Source organism: Crocodylus siamensis, chromosome 7, assembly GCF_052110815.1.
Source record: "Crocodylus siamensis isolate JL-2025a chromosome 7, ASM5211081v1, whole genome shotgun sequence".
NCBI classification, from domain to species: domain Eukaryota; kingdom Metazoa; phylum Chordata; order Crocodylia; family Crocodylidae; genus Crocodylus; species Crocodylus siamensis.
In genome coordinates this window covers 33,023,462-33,043,648 of record NC_143401.1, presented here as the reverse complement: position 1 = coordinate 33,043,648, position 20,187 = coordinate 33,023,462, and the positions used below count along the sequence as shown (strand labels likewise).

Genomic DNA, 20,187 nt, shown 5'->3' with positions numbered 1-20,187 from the left:
AATAAATAATGACAACTAAACCACCCATGTCAAAGTAGTAGTAGTAATAGTAGCAGTAGTAGTAGTAGTAATACTTTGTTCTTCTGCAGGGCTTTTTACCAGAGGACATTAAATGCTTTTAAGTACTAAGCTTCACTGAATGTCTGTGTGTTGAGTGAAGAAGTGGGGCAATTTGCCCAAGATGTCATAGTCAATCAGTGGAAGAGAGGGAAACAAAACCTGGTATAAATGACTTTGCTTTCATGCTACAAAATTTCCCCTATATGAAATGAATAAAATGCATCTTATGATACAGGACCATTGCTGTTGTTACAATGTTCTGCTCACCTACTTGAAAACCCAAATATTTTCTTGATTTGATATTGGTCTCAAGCATTGGACCAAATTAACTATATTGTGCACATAATCTTTATTTTCTTTCCAAAACATCTACAAGAAGCATTGTAAACATCATGTAAATTAGTTGGGGATTCTGATGGTATGAAGAACTGGCCCTTTTTGAGAGAGAGCTAGTGCAAAAGTAACAGTCTCTAGTTTCAGAATAATTTCTTCAGAATTGTCACTATAATTTAGTCAGTCTCAATATACCAGTTGCTTGAATACATACTTCTTCGGCCAGTATTCAATTTAGTGTTTCCTGAATGGGAACATATAAGTGGAAGAGAAGACAGCAGGCAGTGAAATTCTAAATCTGACCTCCTAAAGTAAAAATGTTCCTGTGGTTGAGGGCAATGCAGTCTACCTTCTGTCTCTGCACCCAAGAATGACCCATAATGAGTCTAGCCACTGGTGAAGCTTACGTGGATGTTGCTATAGGCTCAATATGCATTGTCTGATAGCCACGCCCTTTGCAGCAAGTGAGCTGCTGTTGAGGAAGGAAAGATGACGTACAAAAAAGAAAGATGAAGATACTGTTTTTGAGCATGACAGAAGCAGACACAGGAGCATCTGGTATTTTGTCTACTATAGGAAGCACAGGAGCACTTCAGAAAAATATGGTTGAGACTCAGGCTTTACTAAACAGAGTGGCCTCCTTAATAAAAATCTCTATAATGATAGGTCTGTTAAGGAGTTTCAGACTTGTGGCTGTGTATTTTTTCCTGCTCAGGGACTCTCCAACACAATAGTACTCATAGATTGCACTGCTACCCACATGAAAGCATTAAACCAACCTTGGTTACCATACTCAGTGGAGTTGTTGCCCCCTGGAGGTGGTGGGAGGGATGGGTAAGGAGAAGGACCAGGACCCAAAGCTGCAATCATCTCCATCACATTTGGCATGATCATCTGGCTGGGACTCATGGTTTTAAATCTTTTGGAAGGAATGCCATCTGGATCATCTTTGATGTGAATGTCTGACTTTATAGGGACCGGCCTCCAACTGCATGTTGGATCAATGGTAACCTCCTCAAACTCAGAGCTGGAAGACATGAGAAAACATACATTACTGGCATTTCTTTGGTATCAGTTTTGCAAAACTTACTATATTCTAGTAAGCTATATTCTAACTACAGTTTCTAGTTGCCTCAGAACAAAACAATCTCAAAGTCTTTCCCTTGTGATGTGAGTTGAGAGGATGCTAAAAGAGGCCAGCTTGACAGCTCTTAAAGAATGGCTTCCCCTGTTTATCTACACAAGGGAACAACAAAGCAAATTCCTTTATAGGGTTCTGTGTAGTTTATAACAACCCTGAATTTCAGGAAGCATTTATAGACATGAGAAACAATGTGTTCTCCCCACCCGTTCTTTCTTTTTTTTGACTTTCTGATAAGACTACCATTAATACATCTACTAGGTAACTGGTCTATCAGCAAATGAACTGGAATAAATTCACTTGAAGTCACCAAACAGTCATTGGGTTTATAATGAATTTCAGTTACTACTCACCTGCTCTAGGTTGAAGCTGCTGATCAGCTCTGCACACTCTACTATTTCCCAAGCCTATTAAGTTTATCCTCCCTCCTCAACAAGTAACTCCAATTCTCATAAGTTTAAATAACCCTAATCATTACTTAAACATGGGGAAATAGCTGCAATATGAACAGGGAATACAATTAATTAAAAATAAGACCTGAAATAAACACAGCTCACTTACTTTTGTATAGCATTCAGAATCCCCCACATATACTGGTCGACCTCCAAGCCCTCAAGCAGAGCAGTTTTACTAGAAAGGAAGAAAACCTGTTACAGTATCTGTAAGTATGTATATGCAGAGAGGGATTAAGGACATTTTAGTAGTTAAGGCACTGGACTGGGACCAGGGCAACTACAGGCTCTGCCATACACATTCAGTGTGCTTCTGAACAGGTTGCTCACATGCCTAAGTTCTCTACCTGTGAAGTGATAGAGATATTGACAGGCCCCAAGGACAGCGATATTACTTCACAAACAATGTGGGCAGTGTGAAGATAAAGCTGTTGTCTTTATCATTAGACTGTGGTGACAGATAGATATACTTTTGGAGTATGTGCAAAGTTTTAATTCTGTTTTTTGACTGAAACTTTCAGGCTTACTCAGGACTCATAAGTCTTCAGACACAGAAAACCTCTTTTCAGGACACTGACTGGCACCAATGTTTTTCAAATTTAATTATTGCCTTTTTTGAGCTATATAAAAGCAAACTTCAAAATAATAAAGTCTTGCAATTCAACTGCTGAAATCAAGATTTTCACACTTGGGCTTCTGAAGTTAAGCACTGCAGTCTATATTTAGGCATTTCAGTAAGGGACCCATTTTAGAAAACGTGCCAAGCGCCAACTTCCACTGATGTCTGTGGGGCTACAGATGCTCAGTAAAAATATATATAAAAAAACCCCAAAGCAAATTAGTTATGTGAGTCCCCAATTATTAATGAGATGCCCAGAGTTAAAAACCAAATTTTGACTTGCATTTATTAAGATGTAAATAAGAACCCCCTGATGTCTTGTCAGGCATGTCAATCCTATGACATTTTCAATCCAGCCTTGAAGATTGTAAAGGTTCAGCTAATTGAAGGAAAGCACTCCAATTTTTGGATGCCTAAGCATGCACAGTGATCAAATAAAGCTTGTCCTTGGTTTCTGTCACCTGCAGCAGTATGAATCCTGTCCCTTTCAAGTGACAGCTGACTTCTTGGTGGAGACTCCAGGCACTGAATAGGGGACCTCCAAAGCTAAAAGAACGAGTGACCTCAGCTTAAGAGCTCAGGATCCCTTGCTGAGGCTGTCACACACAAATCCTCCATGGACCATATGCAGAGAGGGAGCTGTATCATAGTTTCAGCAGCAGGTTATAAAAACTGAACCAAACGGCTGAATGTTTTGTGACACCCATCCCCAGCTAAAACATTATAAAGGATAGTTCGTTACCAGTTCAAGGATGATGATTGGCTTGGTTGTATTTTGGATTAAGTCTCTTGTCCAAAATACTAGTTTACCCATATTTCACCAGTGGGAGAACAGATGATGTCAAAGCGCCCTTTATTTCCTTCAAGCAGCCACCAGGAAATTTTACAGCAGATATCCTACCTTTTCTATACATGCTTTATTCTGAGCTTCCACTCCATATTTCACTTTAATTTGTACTTGATGGTGGCATTCCTTTTTGAGAATGAGATTTAATTTGTCAGTCATATACAAAAATTGCTTGTATATGTAATTACATTTCCTTTATTCCTAGAGTGTCATCATCCTCTGCACTCCCAAATGATCCAAGGAGGAGTTACAGCAGTTTGTCCAAAGTAAGCCAGAAGGCTAGACCAGATGGTTGAACTTGTCTACCCATCTGAAGCGCAGTAAAGTACTACAGAGAAGGACACCAGTGTAATCCCAGGACAGATCTGTAATTCTATCCTGGTATACTGTCATTGGCTCATGCTTCACAAATCTACAATTCAACTGCCTGGTGCCATGGCATTTTCTTTTTGGTTCAGGGTTGATGCAAATGGAATAATCATGGTTTGATACATAAGGAATAGCAGCTTTAGTAATTTTAAACTAGCTAGAGTAACTCTGTAGTTACTGCTCTTATTAATATAACATTTTGAGTCAGTCTTTAATTCTGCACAACTTTTTGACTTACAAACATTCTGTAAAAGTGATCCACAAGTTACAATCCACAAGGGAAAATATTTCCATTTATTCATTTTGCATGTGTTGTCTTTCAGGCATCATCAGGTACTGTTATTCTCTATGCTATTCAATGATTTCAGTACATCCACAGAAATCATAAAGAAGCAGGGCTAGCGGAGACCTCCAGAAGTCATCTAGTCCAACCCCTCGTCTGAGGCAAGATCAGCCCTATACAAATCCATAATCTAACCTCTTAGTAAAAGTATAGTCAACCCTGACACAATGCAAGATGTAACAGCCTAACCTGACATAGGTAAAACAGGGGAATCATAGCAGCCAACATCCTGCTTCTGTAAAAGGTTGTTAATATACGCTCGAGAGATCCTAGGAGGCCATGCCCTCTGCTGCAGAGGAATGCAAAAACTCCCACAGTCCATACCAATCTGACCATGGGGTAAAATTCCTTCCTAACCCCAAATACAATGATTGGTCTGACCCTGGGGCAAGACCAGGGGAAAGACCATCTAGCCAGGATCCGCTGGATTTCAGTCCCAGCAGACTTTATCACTCCTCAAAATTTCCCTTCTGCAAAATAAAAAATCTTTTTAACAATTTGACCCAAGTTACATTGGGACAAATTCTATGAAACTGGGGTTTCCTGCAACACAGTTTTCACTTACTTGCATACAGGACACCTCCAAGTTCCTCGTTCACAGTTCAGTTGCAAGTAAGATTCCAGATCAAAGCACTGCAACAGAGACACAGACAGACTATATTAAACAGAACTGACCGAGCAAAAGGAAAACTTCAGTGGAGAAAAACATGACTGCAAGTACTTCAATTTATTGGAAACTGAAAGGACATCTTACAGGAAAGGAAGCTTTCAACTCTCTACGTAAGAGCACAAAATTTTTCCCCTCTGATAGAAAATGAAGGCATGTGCAAATAAAGACAAAGAAAACTGGAGTGTGACTGGGCAGAGAAGTCAGAGCAGGCTCATGCATTATTATTTGTATTATTTTAAATTATTGTAATTTGGATTAAGAAAAATGTTAAGACTGAATTCTGACCCATGCATCTTTGGTGACCTTGATTGACATCGTTGAAAAAACACATCCCAGATAATATCCTGAGTATATAACGCAAGAGAACCCATGGTGAATAAAACGAATCAACTTTAAAACCTCAACCTCTGCATGTCTAAGAATAAACATGAGCCATACAACCTGAAAATGACCACACAGGTTGAACATAAGATATTTTGGGCCAAATATGGAAGGCCTGTACTGAACCTTTCTTTTTAGTCTTTACTAAGCCAACCTGGCACTGAATTCACTGATGTTTTGCTTAAACAATATCTCAGGTCCTGATCCTATTAACATTCATATATAGGAATATAATCATCCAGTTCAATAGAATTACTCATATGTATTGACAAGACTGGAATTTCACACGGACCTGAAGATTTGGCAAATTACATCACTATTTACTATTTCAGTTGAAATAACATCTCTGACTTCGCTCATCACACTTCATGGGATTTGCAATAGAGTAAGGGAAATTACAATGTTCTTCAACAAAACCATGGTTTTTTTTAAAAACCATCACAATGTTTGTTGAAATTTGAAATTAATTTAACTTTTGAAGAAAAACTACATGCAAATTAAGGAAAAAAGCTATCAATTCTCATTACATTTTATTCCACAGAAACCAATTAAAAACGCATGGCAATATATGGCAAAGAGACCTGTGTGAAGTCACTGAAATGGACTCACTTGTACATGCTTGCAATCATGGCCTCTTGCTGGGAGCTGAATCCGCCGGAATGTGATTGGACACTTCAGAGACACTTTAATAGCAGTCTGCTCCACTCCATCCTCACCATTTAGTGTTGCATTCCCAGAAGAGGCTGCCACACTGCTGAAGTTCCTCTTTACTGTTTAGGAAGATGTTAGGTGTGTGAGAAAAACATATAAGCACTGTAGTTCCTAATATAGCTGCCTTATATCTGTTTGAAGTACTGGGAATAGTACTTCAGTCTGTGCCAAAGATTTACTTGCCATCTTACCCATTCAAGCTTATCATGTTTATCTGGAACATTCCTGCATACAGAGAAACTGCTTTCATGAAAAAGCAGTTCAGCAGGAGCACAGCAAGCAGGAAGAACTGGAGTAATCAAGATTGGAAAGACTTACTAGTACAGAGAGTGAAATGCTAGGCACCTAGGGACTATTAAGATTTTTTTTTCACAAGATAGGTGCTCATCAGTTGGAAATAATAGAAAGAAATACATTTTGGGTGCATTAGTCAATCACAAAATGATTCTGAACCACCACTGTGATGCAGCCATCAAAAGGCAACATGCAATCCTAGAATGTATGGACCAAGTTATTTCCGGCAGAAATAAGGAAGTTCTATACTATTAGTCAAGGTACTGGTGAAACCTCCTCTAGAATACTGTTTATAGTTCTGGTTATACATATTCAAGAATGATGAATTCAAACAGGTAAAAAGATAGGCTATTAAAGTCATTGGGGAATGGACAACCTCTCATACCAGTGAACACTATATGATTTTGGCTTTTTTAACTTAGCAAAATGAAGGCTGAGAGGGATTATGACTGCTGTCTATAAATATATCATGAAACAAACACCATTGAGGAAGATGAACTATTTAAGCTATAGGACAATGTTGGCAGAAAGTGATATCAACAATCCATGAATAATTCCATGTCCAATATTAGAAAAACATTTCAAACCATCAGAGGACTCAGGTTCTAGTACAGCCCTCCAGTAAGTGGAATAGCAGCCTTAGCTGTTTAAGTTGAAACTTCATCTGGTTATGAATAGGATTTATGTGATATGCTTGTCTGTGACAGCAGAAAAATAAACTGGATGAACCAGGAGGTCCCTTCCACTTCTATGTCCCTCTAAGATGTCACAGAATCATATACTTTTAAATCAGTGATAATCAGCTGTGCACACAATGGTTGCCTACACACTTCAAATAATTTGGAAGAATTCTCCCAGGTTTGTTATCCTGGTAGAGAAACTAACCCAGTCACATGTATAGAAATTCAAATGAGGAAGCCCTGAGAGTGGAGAGTGTGCAGTGCTGATGCTGTGCAGCCAGGGGGAGGGCTCTATGCACATCTCAGTGTGCTTTACAGGCTTCCTTAGCTTGCTTGGCAACAGACTGCAGTAGTGGACAGGGCAGCCCCAGTCAGCTGACCCAGACTGCCCATGGTCACCCTGCATTACCCTGCAGCACAATGTGGGGACTGTGAAGGGGGAGTGTTCTGCTATCTCCTGGAACAGGGGAGTCCAGCAAGAAACACACTATCTCCCTGGGAGAAAAGGGGTAAGCTGGAGGACTACTGTATGTTCTGAGAGAACCCATGGCATATGCAGATATTCACTCTCCCAGGACAAACTCACATGAGAGTGATTTAATCCTGGTCATTTTCAGGTTATTTTTCTCTTGGTCATTTTCAGGTCATTTTCAGCCATTTTTACCCCCAAGAGAAAAAGCCTGAACACCTGTATGTTCATGGTTTCTCCTGGGAGAGCAACAACATTCCCAGGAGAAGCTGAATGTCTGTACCAGGCCAAAATGCATAAGAAAATCAAACTGAAAAATACAGAGACAGACTCTCAGTCCTAGTAAGTCCAATGTGTGTCATAACAGGAGTTTAATGCAGTCAATAGCTGGGCCTTGCCAGTACTGGAAAGTTTCTGAGGTCTCCCCTTGTAAGAGAAATCCCTTAGTTTGTGTAATACCAGTGTCAATATACCTTTTGCCCATTCCCTCAAGCACCTGGAGCTTGCCTGAGTGTAGTCAAATCCCTGGGTAGAGTATGTGAGTGGAAATTGTCAGAATAAGACATTATAACTGGGTATTAGGAAGGGGTGGCCAAACTTCTTACCCCTTCTAGCCACAAACCAAACTTGATATAGCTGAGACTTGCAGCACGTAAAACTTTTGAGATGACCATGACCCAGAGTCAGAGAGCTGCATCTAGTGTTCCAGCTCAAATAACTATTCATCGTTAAATGGCTATGGGAGCTGTATGCAGCTTGCAAGTCACAGTTTGACCACCCCAGTATAAGGCATTCTGGATATTCTCAGCTGGAATCTTGTATTGGCCCCGGCCACAGAAACACAAAACTCACTCTTTGTGATACAATGTTCTGCTGGGAGAAGACGTTTCTTTAGCAGGCCTTGAAGTACAGAACGCACTGATGGCCGGTGTACTAACTGCAACACGAACAAGTGTGACTGCAAGAAAAAGCACTGAGTTACTAACAGAAACAAATACAAAGAAGTGACCATACCACTATGCTGTGAGTCTACCCTTGGATGCATGACTTCAGTAGGAGCCCTGCATGTACATACCAGCATTGGTTTGGTTTCACTGAGTTCATGCACTCCCTGAGGGATAGTCTCAAAGTCACATGCTACTTTGCTTCAGGTTCCAAGATTGTGAAACACTTATTAGCTTTCCAAAAGGCTATGAAGGAAGAGCAATGTTTTCTGCACTTTTTACTCCTTTATAGTTCAAAATGTAGGGAGCTGATGTGATAATCTGTTATATCAAGGAATTTAAAACAGCCTCTGGATTATCTATCCATACCCTGTTCACCATTTATCATAGGTGGCAACTCTGTGGGTGCTCCAGGGCTCAAGCACCCACTGAAATAAATTAGCAGGTACTCACTACTCAGCACCCATGCGCCACGTTGGGCAAGCCAGGTTGAATTAATAGGCTTGCATGGGTCTTGGCACAGGAATACAAAAAAAACCCTCACTTACCAGCAAAAACCCAAGTCAGTGCCTATCCCACTTACCCTCCTCTCAGACTGGCAAGGAGGGCTGCACAATGACATGCTCCCACAACGTCTCTCCCCATCCCTACCTCTAGATAAGTGATCCATCAAACTGCGGGGGGTTTTAAAACAAGGTGCATGTAATGGTGCAGAGAAGGCAACAGAAACAATTATAAGCTTTAGGCCTCTCATCAAACTGTCTCAGATCCTGACCCCAAGAAAGGGGATAGTATCCCCAAAGCCTGTATCCTTGCCACTGGGAAAAAAAATGGCAGAAAGCCCACACTGTGCTGTGTGCAGACTCACTCCATTAAAAATACAATACATACTAATTGCAGTTGAGAGCTTCCAGTGGGAGGCAAGTTGCACAGCTCAGTGAATTGAGTAATAGGATATGAGCATTTCACCTTTAGCTCATTGGTTAGAATCTGTCTTGGGGTGAGAGTGGCAAAGCTGTGACAAGCAAATGACACAGTCACTCTGAGCGAGAGCCGAGTTTGGTCTCAGTCCAATTCCCGATGGACAAGTGTCAATGGCACGAAAATCCATCTGCATGTTAACACCCTATTGTCAGCCTTGTCAGATGGCAAATACTGAATGGGCACAGAGACCAGACTCCTCTCTCCTCCTCAGTGATGAGTCCTTCCACATGGCAGTGTAAGGAAGCTCTCCCAATGCTACATCAATTCCGCAGCAAAAATCATAGAATGACAGAATCAGAAATTAAGGGCTGCAAAAGACCTTGAAAGATCATCAAGTCCAAACTCCCTGCTGAGCAGTAATGATCCCAGCAAAGTGTTTGTCCAGTCTCCTCTTGAAGACTTCCAAGGTTGGACACTGCACTTCCTCCTTGGGAAGATTCTGGTCACCCTTACCATAGGGGGAATCAGTCCAATCCAGTCACCTCTCCAGTCCTCATAGGTCCCTCCCTGAACCTTCTTCCTCCCTGCCCCCTCCAAAAAATGTCAACTTAATCTAAGGAAACATTTGCAAATTGCTCCTTCCTAAAGTGCTGAACTGCAGAGTCAGCAGCAGCAGCAGCAGCAAGATCAATGTACTTACACAACAACATGCTGTGACTGTAATTTGAATTGTGTTTCTTCCTGGCTGACAGACGTGCTTTAGGTGCAGAGGTTTATGAGATGTCTTGTTGTCTCCACGTTCAATGGTAAGTGGGGTTGCATTAACGCTGACCTGGACTGAAGCTGGCCAGTTTGTGTTCATTTGTCTGTCTTCATGGTGGTAGCACTTGAACTGTAGCTCCAAGTCAGACCTGTAGTACAGTTCATAAACCCAACTAACTCTTTGTTCTCATATAGCAAATGATTACAGGAAATATTATTTTTCCTTTCTTAACTCTGCTTTGTTCAATTCAGATGTTTTTTGCTGGAATCACTTGACAATTAATAAGCAAATAACATGCAACACCCACAGAAAAGCCAGCAACAGAAACAAGATATGATGCTTTAATGCTCAGGATCTACCTGAACCTTCAGATGATGATGTGACTTCACATTTAAACCAGACATTCAATGTGAGGATCTAAAAGCACTCTGCCAGGGTAGGCTGCAAGTCAGTGGAATGACTCAGCACAAAGGAAAAGGTGAAAGTCAGAAAGGTCTTTTTTGTGTTTATAAAAAGAAAGTGAAGCAAGTTAACTCAAAAGAAAAATCTCACTCAGGCTTGTTTCAGCAGTGGGCTCCCTGTTTACTCAAAAGTATACCCGTACCCTACTTTCCAAACAGCCACTCATATAGGCTCTTAAAAAGATGAGGAAGCCAAGCTGAAACTAATCCTTAATGAATAGTGAATAGTAGTGCACCTTCAACTTGTCACATAGGTAAGAGTCTCATTTTATGATGGGATGTGCTTCAGGGCCAGGAAGTTAAAGGTGGATTGAGAGGTTAAACTGAAAATGTAAGGGTTTAGGTCTTTGGAGCCTAGTTACGATCAACAAGACAGCAGAAAAGTTTTGTTGCCAAACTGGTTATACTGATGTCATAACTGAAATGCCAAGTGCATGCTTTCTTTGCTGGAGGTCCCCTGAAAGAGCTTTAGAGGACATGAATAACAATATCATCAGAGACCATGGGTAAGCTGCAGCTTTCTCTTCTCCAGCTGGATAGTTAGAGAATCTAAAAATGTAGGTAACCCAATGAAGCTGTTTATTAATACTAGATACATTTTTGAAGCAATGGATATAAATGTTTAGACTGATTTTATTGAAGGTGGAGGTAATTTGTACTCTGTACTTTTCCTTCACAGAAGACTTGCTGTTGCATACTATTGGTGTCTTTATGCTCAGAAATCTTGGAGAAGGCAACTCTTAGCTCATAATGGAAATCTTTATAGGGAAAGGAAGTGGCAACTCAGATCACAATCTCATGGTAAATTCTTGTTCAGTTTCTATAGAGACTTAGTTAGAACCACCGACACAGGGTGGGACAGAGGGATTTCTTTAATTTTTTTTTTAAAGTATATTTAAAAAAAAAATGACTTCACTGACTTTAGCAGTCTGTGGAAGGTCATACAATGATTACTGGAAATTGGGAAACCCTCATGCTGTCCTATACATATAAATCTAAACTGCCACATGTTAAAAAGAACTGCTTTCCAGGCAAAATTCTCATGGTAGATCTCATCTCTAACCTTTTGTTTCCCACTAGCATGAAGGGTTCCCAAAAGGGGGAGAAATACTTGTGCTAAGATTGCCTGGATGAATATGACAGAAAAGTTTTACTCAATATTTTAACTAACTTAAAACATTAAAAATGGGCTCCAGTCCATCATTCCCTATAAAATCCTAAACTCACTCATTCACTCATTGGAATCCATCCATTCCAAGGTAAACTTGGTATTCCTTTATTGCAATTTGAACTTCCAAAGTTCCTTAATGCTATCTAACACCATCGTCAGCAGTTGGGAAAATTCTTATTTAAGTGAATGGTAATAGAGAATAAATAATGGAGCATTAATTATTTTAGACACAGCTGACAGGTACAACGGCTATCCATGCATTTTGTGTGTGTGCGTGTATGCGTGTGTGTGCATGCATGCACAATTATGTGAACGAGCTGAGAAAAATTGTGGAGACAGTGAGGACTGACGCAAGCAAGCAAGTTCCTGTTTTTCTGAATGTTAAGATTGCCCCAGCACATTACTTATTTTTCAAGGCAGTAACAGAGTACAACTTACCTATGAGTCTTCATTAAAATAAATTTAAATGCAAACCCATGTTTTTGGTGAGGCAAAGTATGGTTTTTAAAGAAGGGAAAGATCAGATATTAAGACACAGCCTCATGCCTCAGTGCAGCTCTATAAATCTACAGAATGAGCCTGCACAATCCCCCGTAGTGATTACTTATTAATAAGAACCAGTAAATAGCTGCCAAACTCCCTCTGCTGTGAGACTCTAGGATAATGAAATGCAAGTAAGCAATTACTGACCTCCAAGTTAGGTGTTAATTATTGGATGTGGCCTACTTGAAATCTCTCATATATGTAAATCCCAGAACTCTGTGCATTAGGAATGTATCATAGTGGAAAATGAAGGTGGGTCCTGCCTAGATTCCAGTTAGAGGATCCCAGCATAGAAAAGTTCAGGTTAGAAAGTTATTAATCCAACTGCTGACTTTAAAAGCCTATGATCACCAACCTAGGCTTGAAGCATGGCTTCCAGGAAAAACTGGAAGTAATGTGGGCATACTGCAAAGCATATTTAAAAGAACCTGTTTCATTTTCTCAATTCTATCATGTGTAAGAATAAAATCTCTATATAATAAAATAATGATATGCTATTTTCTAATATTTTGCTAAGAGGCTACTTTAAATCCATCCTGAAACATTTGGAAACTTAACCAATCAAAGCTTTTGTTTTGATTTGGCTTACACAGGTACATTTTGCTCCTTGTCCACATGACAAAGGCAACATAGACTCTAATATTATTTTATACACATTTGAATTACAGTGCTACAAAATATTATCCAGAGAGAAAGTTTCCTCAGTCTGATGAAAAGTAATTACTGGAAGTGAAGGAAAAGTAGAATATGGGAACAGCAGCACTCCAGCCATGTGGTTCACTCTAGTTCTATAATGGAACATACAGGTTGTATATAGACAGTTATCCTGAGTATATAAGATAAATTATCTTTCATTTCCTGGTCAACTGAATGCCCCTTGATATCAGGACTTCTACTGGCCTTTCTTAGATTCCTTTGCAACACTGAGTCCTAGGTGAAACTAGAAGCAGTCATGAAATGGCTGAGAAAGGTGTATTTCTTGGTCAGGTACCAACACAATAAGAAAAGATTGTGCATGATGGATGAAAGGAATATACTTCATTTTGAATGCCTTTCATAAGTGATCCTTGCATGCTGGTCTCAGCCATGCATGTCTTTAACCTGATGGAGTAAAAGCTAGTCAACAAATACATTTAAATAATCCTTTTTCAGAATTGCTCTTTGTCCCATCACATTTGGTGGACAGACTAGAGATCCTGTATCTCTGACACTCTTTTGCTAAGACTTCAGCAAAACCTTGGCTCAGCAAGGCTTCTGCTTCTAGCAGGCAATCTTCCCCATTCATAATTTCATAGCTGGAAGGGACATGAGCAGATCATCAAATCTGACCTCCTACCATGGCAGAAAAGGGTACTGGATCAAATGACCCTGGCCAGGTGTTCGTCTAGCCTTCTTTTAAAGACCCCCAGGGTAGGAGCCGGCACCACTTCTCTTGGAAGTTGGTTCCAGATGCTAGCCACCCTGACAGTGAAGTAGCGCCTCCTGATGTCTAGTCTGAATCTACCCTCTGCCAGCTTGTGACTGTTATTTCTAGTCACTCCTGGAAGTGCTCAGGGAACAGGGACTCCCCCAATGCCTGCTGGTCCCCCCTGACTAGTTTGTAAACAGCCACTAGATCCCCCCCCCAGCCTTCTCTTGTGGAGGCTGAACAGGTTCAGGTTCCACAGCCTCTCCTCGTAGGGCCTGCCCTGCTGCCCCCTGATCATGCGAGTGGCCCTCCTCTGGACCGTCTCCATGTTGTCCACATCCCTCCTGAAGTGTGGTGCCCAGAATTGGATACAGTACTCCAACTGCAGCCTGACCAATGTCACACAGAGGGGGAAGATCACCTCCTTGGACCTGCTTGAGATGCATCTGTGGATGCATGACAAGGTATGGTTGGCCTTCCTGACTGCATCCCCACATTGTCGGCCTATGTTCATTGTGGTGTCAATGATGACTCCTAGGTCCTTTTCTGCCTCGGCACTGACAAGAAGGGAGTTCCCCAGCGTGTAAGTATGCTGCTGGTTCTTCCTCCCCAGATGCATTACCCTGCACTTGTCAGTGATGAACCCTATCCTGTTCCCATCGGCCCACCCCTGTAACCTGTCTAGATCCGATTGCATCCTATTCCTTCCTTCTAGCGTGCCCACTTCTCTCCACATCTTGGTGTCATCTGTGAATTTGAACAGGGTGCTTTTTACCCCCTCATCCAAGTCGCTGATGAAGATGTTGAACAGAGCAGGCCCGAGAACCGAGCCCTGGGGGACCCCACTGCCCCATCCCTCCAGGTCAAATAAGACCCGTCCACCACCACTCTTTGGGTGCGGACCTCCAGCCAGTTAGTAACCCATCTGACTGTGTAGGCATCAACACCACAATCTCCTAGTTTTTTTATAAGAATGGGGTAAGAGACCATGTCGAAGGCCTTCCTAAAGTCCAAAAAGACTAGATCCGCTGCAACACCTGCATCTAAGGATTTGGTGACCTGGTCATAAAAGGTCACCAGGTTGGTCTGACAAGACCTGCCTCTCATTGAACCCAAATTCACTCAATTCACTCCTCCCATTCTCCTTAGCTTAACAAAGTCTCAGCTTCTAACAAAGTTCCCCCCTTTCCTCTTGCTTCCTGGAAGGTAACCTGGCTAGGTTTGGTTGCCAAAAACATTATGATCAGGGAGTTTCAACACCCTTGTAGATTGCACCTGGAAGATTATAAGTTTAGTAACACATCACTCAGGAACAGAGAAAGGTTCAACTCTAAGGGGACAACTAAATGGTACAAATAGCAAAGTAGTAAATACAGCACACCTACATGGGGGAGGGAGGGCACTGAGCTCAAAGCACTGTTCTTTTTTTCCATGTCTGTAAGCAGCCTAGGTTCTAACTGGTTTCTATAATTATTCAATGTATAATAAAAGTATAAAAGAAGTAACTGTTCTGTCACACTTCAAACGTGAAGTCCTGGGTGCGCCCCATCTACCAGCAGGTCTAATCAGCTGGCTAACAGCAATTAAAGGCTCTCTAATTATACTTATTTTGGCCATGTCTACATGAGATGTTTACTATGCAGTCATTTACTGTGCAGTCATTTAGCACTAAAGGACAGTGTAGTAACCAGAGTTATTGTGCAGCAGTGTCCCTGAACAGTTTTTTTGTGATGCTGACTGTGCAGTAGACAGAGACTACTATGCAGTAGTGTCACATCATGCTTGCTACCAAATGATGCTACTATGCAGTAGTCATGGACTACTGGGCAGTCAGCGTCATGTGTAAACATGGCCACTGGGTGTGTCTGCACAAAATGCTTTACTGTGCTGTAGACTAATCTACTGTGCAGTAAAGTGTCACCAAGTAACTGTGCTAATAAATTATTGTGCAGTAAATTAGTATACTGTGCAGTTAGCTAGTAGCTGTAAATACAGGTACTAAACTAACTGTGCAGTAGATACTGCACAGTAGGGCTTGTGTAGACACTGACCAAGAGCAAATTTTCTCCCAGTCAGCCACACTGGCAGAGGGCCCAGTTCTTGCGCTCCTCAGCTCCCAGGAGCTGATCAGCACAGGGACCGTGCCACTCTGTCTCACCCCAGCAATGTGGGGAGCTACCAGTGGGGCAGCTAACAGCAAGCCTCTGGCTGGGTGGGGAATCCCAGCTCAGCCAGGAGCTGCCCAGCCTCCTGCCCTAGTCCGCCAATAGGGCAGCTAGCAGCGAGCCCCCAGCTGGGTGGGGAATCCATACAGCCCAGAGCTAGCTGGGACCTGCCGCAGATTGGAAAAGGTCCTGGACAACTCCAGGCTGTGCAAAGCACTCTCTGTGCAGTCTGGAGCTGGCAGGGATCTGCCCCAGACCTGGACAGGTCCTGGCTAGCCCCAGGCCACACAGGGAAGCCCCACCAGGCACAGGGCCTGTCTCCATGTTCTTGGGGTAGGAGAGCTCTGCAGCAGCAGCTGTCTCCCAGCCCTGGGCACATCAGGACCCCTCCTGATGTATTCAGGGCCTGGAGACAGCTGCTGCTGGCAGAGCTCTCTTGGCCCTGGACACATGGGGACTGACCCCATGCTCTGTGCCAGAACCCAGGCTAGCATCCAGGGAAGCCTGGAGTTTCCCCTGGCTGCTAAAGGTGGGCAGAGCAGGGTGGGAGCAGCTCTGTATCAGGCTGCTCACAATGGGAGCAAATATGCTCCCAAGAGGAAGCATGTGTAGACATGCTCCCGAATAGGCTTACTGTGCAGTACTGTGCAAAAATTTTACAGTATTTTGAAAAAATACTGGACAGTAAGCCTACTTTGAATTAATAGCATACGTAGACATGCCCACTGTGTTGTTTCTTTGCACTTAACTGTAATATGTGCAGCAAGCCAGGGCCAATCAAAGGGCGCAGAACTGGGATACAGCCAACTCAGTCACTTAGCACAATATTCACTATGAAGGAATAAATACAATATGACACCAGCAAAAGGAATGGAATCCTAACGAAAAAATGTATTACCACACTTCGGTCTTTGGAGGTTGGTGACTGTTCCTGTATATGAAAATTTAAAGGGAAATTCTTCAACCACATTTTCTGCAGTGAAATTTGTGACTGACTCAAGCAATGCTCACCTCACTCTGCCTTCACATAAGATCACTAGACAATATGGATCAAACCTACCTCCACATCAATGTCTGATGAACAGTTGGCCGTAGATGAAAGACGTGGTTACTGACTGCCAGGTTGTGTTCCAGCCGGAAGGGTTCTAATACCACTCCATCTCTCACAGGGAATGTCAGACGCAGTTCATCATTGTGGTTGGCTGGGATCGAAGAGGGAGAGAAAGTGTGAACTTTCCCTTTAGCATCTGCAGTGCAATAATAATGTGTATATTTATACAGAATAATGACAAATAACACATTGATCTGTTACTGAGTTAACCTAGTTGATTCACACACAGAAAAGAAACTGTAACTGAGTTTAGCTTAGGTCATTAGGCTCCAATTGACAGGCCATAGTTTAAGACTTGGGCAGCAGCATGACTCTACACTGAAACTCGATGTGTAAGTGACCTGATGTCCTGGTGAGGCATGAATTCAATATCCAAGTCTATTCAGATCCTAGCCTTTGCTGAGACTGCCTAGAAAGTTGCCAGTTACTGCCAATTGTGTGTGTGTGTGTGTGTGTGTGTGCGCGCGTGTGTGTTGGGGGGGTGGGCTGGGGTGTGGAATGGAGGGTTGCAATGAAGTTATGTCTCTACTAAGAACCAGAATTGAGATTACTAAACTCAATTCAAGTGCAACACCAGAGGGTAATGACTTTTGGTTCAAATGAGGACACAGTGGCAAAAGGCAGTTCCACTAACCTTTCAGTCTCCCATCACAAAGAGTTTTATTGCCTATTATATGTAATTTACGAGGACCAGATATTTTCAGTGGTTATGTTCTTGTACACAAAAGGTTTTGTTTGGAATTATTGTGAGGCAGGAAGGTTCTCTGCCCATTATAATCACTGAATTTATGATTGTGTTTCTTCTTTCTCAGTAAAAACAGAAGCTGCTATTCAACTCTTACCTAAAATTTCCTTTTCCCTTTGAGACTGCTGAGGCTTCAGCAGCCTCAATAACCTTCATCTTTCAGCTCACCATCAATACACAAATACTTGTTGCAAAGAACTAATACAACAGAAATCATTCTATAGAAAGCATGCTGCTTCTCCTAATCCCTGTGTAAATGATATCTTGCATTGTTCATTAGTCATCTTAAGGTCCAAAATGTTTTGTGTCAGTAGACAACTGCGATTGCCCTTCACTGTTCCTAACCAAATGTAGCTGTGAGGCTGAGTGGCTTTGAAAAAAATATACATCAATATTTGGCACACTAATGCACATTCTCAAGAGGTCTGCATGGGACACAACCAGGAACCATTATAAACATTCACATTAGAATATATTCTGTTGTAGAATTCAGTTGCTTTGCCAGTGACCAAAATGTACGACCACTGATATCAATGCAAAATTTATGCAATAAACTAACTCAGCAATGTGAGACAGCTCAAAATTAAAAGTTTTATCCCGAGCAAGCAAATAAAGGAATATTTCAGTGACAAAACACTTACAAGTTGAACTTGAAAACAGATTCCCATCTGGCATTTTCATTTTTTGTTTTAGAAAAAAAAGATTTTTCTCCTGTGTTCCCACCCGCAACTCTGAGTAGCTTGCACAGCGTGGCTGGTCAATGCCACACATCAATTGGCAATCAGCATTCTTCCTCAGACTGCAGCAATCAAGATGCTATTTATAAAGCATTATTTCTGGGCTTTGTGGTAAGTGTGGCAGAGGATGAAGGGACAGTTAAAGACTGAGAGGCTGCTCTGCTTGCTACTCACTTGGAGGTGGTGGTAAAGCATTGATATTTGGCTTAATGTCAGGTGGGAATGGTGGTTTGACATCCTGATTAGGCGACAGGTATGGAGGAATATTGCTCCCTGGAGTCATAGGTGGTGTGGGGTTTCCCGGAACAGGTGAATGAGGGTAATTTGCCACAGGTACAGGCCTTGATGGCTAGAAAAATAAATAAGACCAAATTGTTACTGCAGTTTGAAAACGAAAAGATAGAGTGGAATGTACAGCTCTTAAATGCCAGTGATTAAAAACTGTGCAGACGTACCCACACCTCTGGGGAAACCTGGAACAGCGGAACATTTCCATTCCTTGAGGCCATGAAGCTTTGGGGAAAGAGACCGTACTGAGGAGCGAAACAGGTCATCTGAAGAAATCAGTTCAAGCAGAGACCAGACACCAATGAGGCCATCAATGTGCCTTCTGCCTTTTCCACAGAGGTGTCTCTCCCCTAGGCTGATTGGCTGTTCGCTCCAATCTCTCCTGGCCACTTCCTCCTCATTTCCATCTCCTCCATCCCCCTCCCTTCCTTTGTTTTTCTTTCTACCTGGCCCCTCTAGCATAACCCCACCCAGCAAAATAAAAGAATTTACACAAAAGATAAAACCAAAATTGTCCTGGAACTTGCATGACATTTGTAGTCATGTTCTACCTCCTCCACCGCCTTTTAATCTGTCTCATCTATTTTGAGTACAAGCTCTTTGGTCTGGGAATATCTTTTGTTACATGTTCCTCCCTAGCACTATTTGGCCCCATTCTTGATTGTCCCTCTTAGCACCACCAAAGGAAACATAATAAATAATTAAAAGTTAGCTGGTTTTCCGTCTTATAACAAAGGCTGAACAAACCAACAATAATGCCACTGTTCAGCCACGTGACAACAGCCTACCATTTCCTTTGTTTAATCCTGTGCTGATCACAGCTCTACAATCATTAAAATTACAAACAGGCCTGAACCAATATCTCTACAAATGACCTCAATAATGGGACATTCAAAATCTGATTCTTGCCCATGAGTCAGGCCCAGGCGTATTTAAAATGTACAGAGAAGAACTAATTTTTCTAGCCTTAATTGCTTAGTTTTCTTCCCTTTCTTTTTCCTCCCTTTAAAACATACAGCACCATAGACATGAAGCTAGCTACTTCTGGTTTCTGTACTGCCTTTTTTTGTCCACCTCTGGTCACTCCTGCTTTAGCCCTACTTCTACAATGCCTCTTCTTTTATCTTAAATATTACATCACCTTACCTCTGTCTGAGAGCATATTATCTTTAGGCCATCCAGTAATCATGGTGTGGGAAGCCCTACTGAGATCAGAGATCATTAGGTTTCTACATTCATCAGGGCTGTAATCACCACAGTTTTCAAAATTCCAAGGACTCGCTCACCTGTACTGCAACTTTGACCTATGCGCCTTAGCTAGGAAAAACAAACCTTTTTCATGATGTCTTCATGTCTACTTGTTCTCTCACCATATCAGCCTGTATTTTAATTTTATAGTTGAACTACAGAAATTTGCTAATCTTAATTGAAGCTGACCTTCCTTTGAATGTAGTAAGTAAAGGGGACTGCTCCTAGAAAAGCTGGTTTGCTCTTTACACTCCACTGGCTATAAAAAAATACCTCAAAACAAAATGTAAAACCTCAACAGAAAGAACCA

General features: G+C 41.8%; 1 protein-coding gene across 15 annotated transcripts in view; it reads right to left on the bottom strand.

Annotated features, from left to right (window-relative positions):
- ZMIZ1 (zinc finger MIZ-type containing 1) overlaps positions 1-20,187 on the bottom strand; it is a 519,894-nt gene that overhangs the window by 17,132 nt on the left and 482,575 nt on the right. For 12 of the 15 annotated variants that reach the window (XM_090058559.1, XM_090058560.1, XM_090058558.1 and 9 more), the window contains 8 exons: positions 18,516-18,690; positions 16,809-16,995; positions 9,938-10,148; positions 8,222-8,327; positions 5,825-5,985; positions 4,730-4,797; positions 2,096-2,164; positions 1,173-1,420 (listed from right to left, as the gene is read on the bottom strand). In XM_090058559.1, the coding sequence (XP_089914685.1) occupies positions 1,173-1,420; positions 2,096-2,164; positions 4,730-4,797; positions 5,825-5,985; positions 8,222-8,327; positions 9,938-10,148; positions 16,809-16,995; positions 18,516-18,690 (1,225 nt within the window). The remainder of the gene's footprint in view (positions 1-1,172; positions 1,421-2,095; positions 2,165-4,729; positions 4,798-5,824; positions 5,986-8,221; positions 8,328-9,937; positions 10,149-16,808; positions 16,996-18,515; positions 18,691-20,187) is intronic. The other 3 variants (XM_090058566.1, XM_090058573.1, XM_090058564.1) reach the window with 2 other exon arrangements.